The sequence below is a fragment of the Mobula birostris genome, chromosome 1 (assembly GCF_030028105.1).
Source record: "Mobula birostris isolate sMobBir1 chromosome 1, sMobBir1.hap1, whole genome shotgun sequence".
NCBI lineage: Eukaryota > Metazoa > Chordata > Chondrichthyes > Myliobatiformes > Myliobatidae > Mobula > Mobula birostris.
In genome coordinates, this window is record NC_092370.1 from 156,311,316 (window position 1) to 156,319,904 (window position 8,589).

General features: G+C 51.0%; 1 protein-coding gene across 1 annotated transcript; it reads right to left on the bottom strand.

The window, feature by feature from the left end:
- Window positions 1-4,441: 4,441 nt before the first annotated feature.
- LOC140207326 (1-phosphatidylinositol 4,5-bisphosphate phosphodiesterase delta-1-like) lies at window positions 4,442-7,878 on the bottom strand. The gene is made up of 2 exons (XM_072275884.1): window positions 7,739-7,878; window positions 4,442-6,367 (listed from the first exon to the last, which is right to left on the bottom strand). The coding sequence occupies exons 1-2, from the start codon at window positions 7,854-7,856 to the stop codon at window positions 6,129-6,131; spliced, it is 357 nt and encodes a 118-aa protein (XP_072131985.1). The 5' UTR covers window positions 7,857-7,878; the 3' UTR covers window positions 4,442-6,128.
- Window positions 7,879-8,589: the final 711 nt, after the last annotated feature.

Below are 8,589 nucleotides of genomic sequence, written 5' to 3' on the forward strand. Positions count from 1 at the left end.
GGGATCAGGGAACTGGAAGTCATTGAAGAGGTGGAGGGCATGGGATGTATCCCGGATGTAGGTGGGGAGGGACTGAACTATGGAAGATAAAATGGAGTCCAGGAAGGCAGATACAAGTTCGGTGGGGCAGGATCCGGCTGAAACTCTGGGTCTACCGGGACAGTCAGGCTTGTGGATCTTGGGGAGGAGGTAAAACCAAACAGTGCGGGATGTGGGAATCATGAGTTTTGTGGCTGACGATGGATGGTCTCCGGAGTTGATAAGGGTGGTGGTGATGGTATGGGAGACAATGGTTTGATTTCCTTCTCCACCTTTTCCTGCCTATCCCCTCCCTGCTTCCCCTACCCCACCCCTTGATCTTTCCCCTTATTGGTTTTTCACCTGGCACCCACCAGCCTTCTCCTTCCCAGCCTCCCCCCACCTTCTTTATAGGGCTCCTGCCCCCCCCCAGACCTGACGAAGGGTCTTGGCCCGAAACGTTGTCTGTTCATTTCCACAGATGCTGCCTGACCTGCTGAGTTTCTCCAGCGTGTTGTGCGTGTTGCTTTGACCCCAGTATCTGCAGAGAATTTTGTGTTTGCGATTCGCTACTCCGCTGCGAAGTTTCTTCGAGGTATGCCTACCCTGAAGAAGTTTAAATGTTTTCTCCAATGGGAGTTCAGTGAGACTCTCTCTCACTCTGTGATCTCCGCCTCTCTCCGACTCTTCGACCACATCCTGACCCAGATCCGTTACCACAGCCACGTCTCCTTCCTGGGAACGTATCTCCACTGCCATCTTGTACCTCAGGGATTCCAGCTCCGGTTCCAGGCCTCCCAGTTCGGGCCCAGCAAGGATCCCAGATACCTCCGTTTCATTGACCGCTGCTCCCGCCGGATTCTCCGCGCCACGCTCACTGCCATGCGGAGATACCTACGGGCCCTGTCCCTCTCTCTACCACCACTCCGGGCCTCACTCTCCACCGTCTGCCATGGACCTCTCCTACACTTCACTCTCCGCCGGATTCACACCTCCAACCACCATTTCTCCTTCCTCCTGTCCAAGAAGGACCACAAGCTCCCCCGTCTGGAGCCCACAACGACAACCGGCTCCAGCCCGGACCCCGACTTCTCAGACCTTCGGCAGGCCAAAGACCCATCTGCCTCTTACTCTGACCCCGACTGGAACCACGGCCTCCGGGACATGGGCAGCAGCCCCCGGCAGGCCATGGACCCACTTGCTTCTGGCTCAGACCTCAGTTCAGGCGCCCTGCGGGCCACAGGCTCCACCACCCCCAACTCCAGATCCAGCTCAGACCGAGGTCCTGACCCTCTCCAGACCGGGACTGCTCTTACTGTCGCTGGTTCCTACCGCTCGTCTTATTCCTCCACTACCTTCTATCCTCCCCATGACTCCCAACCTTCCCTCTACCCCTCATCCCCCTCCATTCCTCTGATCCCTCATTCTCCCCCAACCCCGCTCTCCCTGAACATCCCAACCCCCCCCCCTGAGACCTCCCAATCTTTACCCTCCTCTGACCCCAGCCCCAACCCTTGCCGTGTCCTCACCGTCCCCTCTGACCTTCCCCCCCCCCCCCCCCCGAGGCAGAACGTTCTGTCCTTAGCATCAAGGGCCTTAAATACATCCAATGGCTTGGCCTCCACAGCCACTCGTGGCAACAAATTCCACAGACATACCACCCTTTGACAAAAGTAATTTCTCCACATCTCTGTTCCTTCAATCTTGAAGTCGTACCCTCTTTTTCTAGACACCCCTACCATGGGAAATAACTTTGCCATATCTAATCTGTTCTGGCCTTTTAACGTTTGGAATGTTTCAGTGAGATCCCCCCCTCATTCTCCTGAACTCCGGGGAATACAGCCCAAGAGCTGCCAGACGTCCCTCATACGGTAACCCTTTCATTCCTGGAATCATCCTCAAGAATCTTCTCTGATCGATGGGAGAAGGCAGCTTAAATAGTTTGGCATGGACTTGATGGGCCGAAGGGCCTGTTTCTGTGCTGTACTTTGCTCAGACTCTGTGACACTATCTGAGAAGCTGCTGAAAAAGCTAGTTTTATTTTTACATGTATATTCAATATTGATACTTTTTCACGTGAGATTACAGCAGTGAGGAAATGCTTTTATCCTGAAAGTTGAAGACAGGTACAAAAGGTGAAAGTATTTTTGAAAAACAAAATTCCGCTGGAAAATATCATGGCTTGTGTAACGAAGCATCCTTCTTTGATGGTAGGACGACATAGAGGATTCATTACTCGTTTAAAATGCAGTGCCTGACGTATTTTGCAAACAGGGTTTCATCCATCATCAGCATTGGTGGTAAACACAAAATATTAATTGTATTTTCGTTGCTGATTGGAAGAATATTATATCAATAAAGTATCTCACTCAGAGCTTTAAAGTAACTTTATTTTTCATAAACACCTGTAACATTGCTGTGTACATACATCTATTGATGCTTCTGGACACATCTTCAGTGATGTTCCTGGAATCATCGGGTGTTTCGGGTCTTTCAACATCATACAACCTCCTCCAGGTGACACAGCCAGGGCTGATCAGACCCCAGCTTGTGTTCAGATGGCTAGCTACTTATGACTCCATGGCTCCCCTCTTTTGAGCCACAGCCATCTTGAGGCCCTCTCTGCCGCATCGGTGGTACTGCGGATGGCTCTCCTCTTCCTCTCTCCCTCGATGCCTAAAATGCTGAAGGCTCTAACTAAAGAACGGGCTACGAATCCCCTACAACCAACCTCCACTGGGAGACACCATCCATCCTGCTGACAGTTGCTGACTAGTCCTGCGTACTTGGAGAGCTTCCTTTCAAAGGCCTCTTCCAAGCTATCTTCCCATGGGACTGTCAGCTCCAGCAGCACCACTTGCTTAGTAGACTCAGACACTAGGACAATGTCTGGTCACAGGGTGGTGGCTGTGATATGGTTGGGGAACTTCAGCTGCCGTTCGAGGTCCACCAACAGCTGCCAGTCCCTTGCAGAGGTCAGAATGCCTGCAGATGTTCTTTTGGCAGGTATTGGCTGCTCCCCAGCTCTGACAAAGGCAATGGTCTGCTTGGAGGGTCGGGACCGCTTCGCCCACTCAACTCCTGCGCTGACGGCTTCAGCGATGGTCTTCAGGACCTGATCATGCCTCCATTGGTACCGTTTCTCACCAAGTGCCCTTGCGCAGCCGCTGAGGATGTGCTCCAGGGTTCCTCGCTTGGAGCACAGTGGGCACGCAGATGACTCTGCCTTGCCCCATGTGTGCAGGTTTGATGGGCTTGGAAGCACATCGTACACTGCCTGGATGAGAAATTGGATGTGGTGTGGTTCGGCTTTCCAAAGATCAGCCCAGGTCACTTTCCTCTCAACCGCATTCTCCCATCTTGTCCAAGCTCCCTGTTGCTTCATTCCCATCGCCTTGCAGGCTCTCATCTCCTCCACTACTGCTCTCACCTCCTCCTGAACTAGACGACGCCTTTCCTTCCCTCTGGTGTCCATTTGGGGAGTTGGAAAGGATCCTTGCCCAGCTCGGCCTTGTGTGACCACTCCCACCAGCCTCCTGTGACGCAGCCTCGCCTCTGCCTCCTGAACAGCCTCCTCTGCCCTCCACTTCCTGCCAGTACTTACTTGGATCCCTGCTCTAGCCACTTCCGAATCACTTGAGTTCCTATACTGTAGCACTTCTCTGGCTCTAGTTACCTTGAATTTTTCCTCCAAGGATTTGAAGGGCAGTTGCAGTTTGTTGTGGTGTCCATAGAGTGCGATGCTGCTCAGGCTCTTTTGCAGCCCCAGCCATCTCCTGAGGTGGTTGCTAACCCTCCTCTCTAAGGTTTCGACTGTTGAGATCGGAACTGCATAGACGAGGAGGGGCCACAGGATTCTGGGAAGAATGCCATGCTGATACACCCAGGCTTTAAACTTCCCAGGTAGGCCAGACTTATCCACAGATTTCAGCCAGCCATCCAACTCGGTGCAGGTTGCCTGAATGGATGTTGTGTCCCTTAAAGAGCTGTCAAAAACTTTGCCTAAGCTCTTGACTGGCTTTTCTGTGATGGTTGGGTTGGCTGTGCCTGCGATGCTGAACCGGAACTTGTTCTCCACCTTCCCTTTCCTCAGCACCATCGATCTTGATTTGGCAGGTTTGAAACGCATCTGGGCCCACTCCACCAGCTTTTCGAGCCCTTGCAGAATCCTCTGGCAGCCTGGGACTGATTCTGTGGTGACTGTGAGGTCATCCATGAATGCCGATAGGTGGTTGTCGTTGAGCAGAATTCATTCTGGGCCCTCTGCACTCTGGTTCAGCAGACTTAGTGAGCATGTTCATGGCTCGGGAGAACAGTGTCACTGAGATAGTGCACCCTGTGATGATGCCGATCTCCACCTTGTGCCAGGTTGATGTAATTGCTCCTGAAGAGACCCTCATCCTGAAGTTGCTGTAGTAATAGCCATATGCATTTGCCAGGTCCAGCCACAACACTTGACAGGTTGCCCTTGTTCTCTCTGGCCTCCCTGATGAGCTGTGACACCACACCGATGTGCTCCAGACAGCCCGGCATCCCTGAAATGCCACCCTTCTGGACCGATGTTATCAATATAGGTGTTCTTTGCTAGGTAGGTGCACAACCGGTTGGAAACTGCACAGAAGAAGATCTTCGCCTCGACACACAGCAGGGAGATGATGCAAAACTGATCTATCTGGGTGACATTTTCCTCCTTCGGGATCCACATCCCTTCAGCCACTCTCCACTGTTCTGGGATCTTCCCCCTTCTCCAGAAGATTCTCAGGATCTTCCACAGACGCAGCAGGAGTTTGGGGCAGTTCTTGTACACTTTGTACGAGGTGTTGCTTGGTCCTGGAGCCGAGCTTGCCCTTGCTTTGCGGACGACCTCTCTGACTTCTTTTAGTTGCAGCTCTGACAGGTTGAACTGCACATCCGGTTCAGGTGGGTCTATTAGGATGTCACACTCTCTCAACTCCTGCTCTCTTTCAGGATCATTATATATCTTCTTCAGATGTTGGTCTATGTCCTACTGCGAACAGGCCAGTTTCCCACTGCGCTTCTCCCCCAGCAACTCCTTGGTGAACTTGAAGGGTTTGACGATAAAGGCAGCACGTTTTTGAGCCCTTTCACGACGCCGCCTCCAATGCCACTCTGCCCGGCGGAGGACGCTGATCTTCTTTCGTAGTATGCACATCAGCTGGGCCAAGCCAATGCGCTGCTCTTCTCCTGCCTCCTTGTATTGGGACTTCAGCGCTTTCACCTCCTGTCTGATGTTGTGGATCCTCAATGCTCTTTGATTCTTCGAGTAAGGTGTTTTGGAGCCTTCCTTCTCCTCTTCTCCAAACCGTTCAGCTGCGATACTAACAATAATTGTTGTCATGGCTTGCAGTTTCCTAGCAACCCTTCCCTTCGCCGTTGCCTCCAGAATTTGGTTAACATCGTCATCAAACTGCTTCCACAGTGAAGTCATGTTAGCTGCAGGCCATTTGATCCGCCTCCTGTTAGACTTCATGTTCGAGGGATTAGTTTGCAACACATGGAGGTTCCGGGCACTATGGGGTGACTCTGGGCCTGGCCCTTCCTTCGTCTCACCAGGTTGGGCACCTGCGCGTTGTGCTGCTCCTGCTCCCGCCAAACACTTCATCCTCGTTTGGTGGATCTTCAAGCCACGATCGTTCTTGCAGATTTTGCCACATGCACACTGCTTCCTCATCGTCGTTTGTTCATTGCCTGGGTCTGATGTTGTTGTGTCCATCCGACTGGGGTGCTCATCCTCCCCCCCTCTCGGGCACCCCTAGGGGTATCTTTTCCATAGATTCTTTGTGGCTTTTGTGGGGGTCCTCCTCTCAGAGGACTTAAGTTTAGCCTATAATACCTATAACATGTTGAAACCTAAGGATTGACTATCTATTAAACTAATACTAAAAAACCATTAGTAACTAATGGAATCTACGGAGTCTGAGGGCCTGAGGGAAGTGTAAGTCACATCGGGGAAACAAGCAGCAAAAGTTTCTAACATGGGGAGGTGCCTTTGACCTTCGGCATGGAGTAGGGGTGGACTTGGGGGCTGCTGTTGGAGACCATGAGGGAAGTGGCACCCTCTGTCCCTGGTGCTCTGCCGTGACACACTCCTAGATGGATGCTGGACCAGCCGCTCTCTGTTGTTCATTCTGCAGCCTCTGCTTTAGTTTGGCGAGGCCATGGATCCAATGCCAGGCCTCGTTGGCGTCGAAGGCCACCAGATCCAAGTTCTCCCTCGTGCCCTTAAATATGATGGTAAAACAGCGGTCGGTGAGTATCTCCGTGGCGTACCGCTTCATTCCCTCCGTCTGGTGACCAGGTCTTAATTCCTTGATGTCGTCGATTGAGACTGCAAGGGGTCGGGTTGGGGGAGAGAGTAAAACGGCAGCAGAGATCAGAACAAGAGATTCAATCACAGATTCACAAGCACAAAAGATTCTGCAGAAGCTGGAAATTCAGAGTAACACCCACACAAAGTTATTTATTCACAACACTTCATCTATTCAGAGATACACTGTGGGACTGGCCCTTCTTCTCCAAAAAGCCACATCGCCCAACACCCCACCTATTTAACAGCAGCCTAATCACATGAAAATTTACAATGACCAGTCAGCCTTCTTCGAACTGCAGGAGGAAACCCACGTGGTCACGGGGAGAATATACAAACTCCTTACACACGGCACTGGTATTGAACTTTGAATTATTACCTGCCCACTCCCTGCCCCCCATCCCTGACCGAGCAGCAACAACATCACACAAACCACTCTGCTATTGTGGTGCCCTAAAATGCTGGAGGAACTCTGCAGGTCAGGCAGCATCTATGGAGAGGAATAAAGAGCCAACACTTAAGGCCAACATTCTCCATCAGGCTGAGTCCAGCAGACGGGTCTCAGCCTCTGTGTGTGTGTGTGTGTGTGTGTGTGTGTGTGTGTGTAAACAGTTATGGATGCTGCCTGACCTGCTGAGTTCATTCTGCATCTTGTGTGTGTTGTTCTACCAACTGCAGAATCTCTTGTGCAAAGGCATCATTGTGTTGCTAAACTGTAGAAATTAGGGTTGTGAGGTGTGGGGCTTCAGGTTTCTGTAGCTCCTGCTTGATGGATATGACTCATGTCGTGTTTATGGGAAACCTGGATGAACAGAGAAATGGAAATGGACCAGGAGGTGAGAAAGAAAGGAGCTTATTGCAACATATGGGTCATATTGTCTGAAAGTTCTTCCCCGTGTGGAATGCTGAATGAATTGGATAGTTGTTTTTCTTAGCAAACACACACACACACACACACACACACACACACACACACTCAGACACACACACAGACACTCACACAGATACACACACACACACACACACACACTCACACACACACACACTCACACACACACACACACACACACAGAATGCTGGAGGAACACAGCAGGGCAGGTGAATTGTCCTGTGATTTGTCTGGCGTTAAACAGGTGGACCGCTGGGTGGTGTGGCCTTTTGGGCCAGAAGGATCTGTCTGCACTCTTATCTCCAAATAAAATAGAATCAATAAAAGATAGAATCCAGGTCACTGGTGCCATGAAGCAGTAACTCTACTGGCCTCAGCGTGGTGCCATACCAGGAATCAAAGACTAATCCCTGCACTTGTTGGTGCCCAAGACAATTTTTTAAAACTTTTTAAAAATACGTTTGCTGTCACACCAACCCTCCCAAGACTTGAGCAACACTCACACATTTGGCTCCTGGCTGACTTCAGGATCTTTTTGGAATTATACTGCACTGTCCAACAGTCTTCATTCAGTTTGTAGTAGCGTGACTTCATCCATGAGCTGGATTTGATCTTCAGCATGTGAGTACCCTTGAGCTTGACTTGAATATCGTCGTCATTCTTGAGGCCTTGGGAGGAACACGGAGAGGACGCATCTGATGGAGAGATGGCAGAATGGAAGTGGAGGGTGGGGGGAGTGGGTAGTGAAGGGGAAGTGGAAGGGAGGGAAGAAGTGATGGAACAGACAAGTGGAGAGTGAGGATCTGGTGAGGCAGGGGTAAGTAGTCAGGAGTTAGGAAGGTAGGGGAGAGCAGTGGAGGACAGAGGACGGGTGTTAATGGGTAGGACAGGGGAAGGTATTGCAATGAGTGGGATAGAACACCAGAGCACACCACAGGCCCTTCAGCCCACAGTATTGTGTCAAACTTTTAACCTGTTCTAAGATCAATATAACCCTTTCCCCAGCTAGAGCACTCCCTTTTTCTATCATTCATGTGCTCTGTCCAGGTATTTCTTAAATGTACCTAATGTATCTGCCTCTACCACAACCCCCGGGATGGTTCCCCACACATACCACTCTCTGTGTACACTCCCTGCTATTTGCCATTCCCTCCCTGGGAAAATATCTCTGGCTATCCACTCGATCTATGTTTGTTATGACCTTGTACACTTCTCTCAAGTCCCCTCTCACCCTCCTTCACTCCAAAGAGAAAAGCCCTTGTGTGCTCATCCTGTCCTCATAAGACTACATGAGGCTGGGTTAAACTAGCCCAGGCAGCATCCTGGTGAATCTCCTCTGCACAATCGATATGAA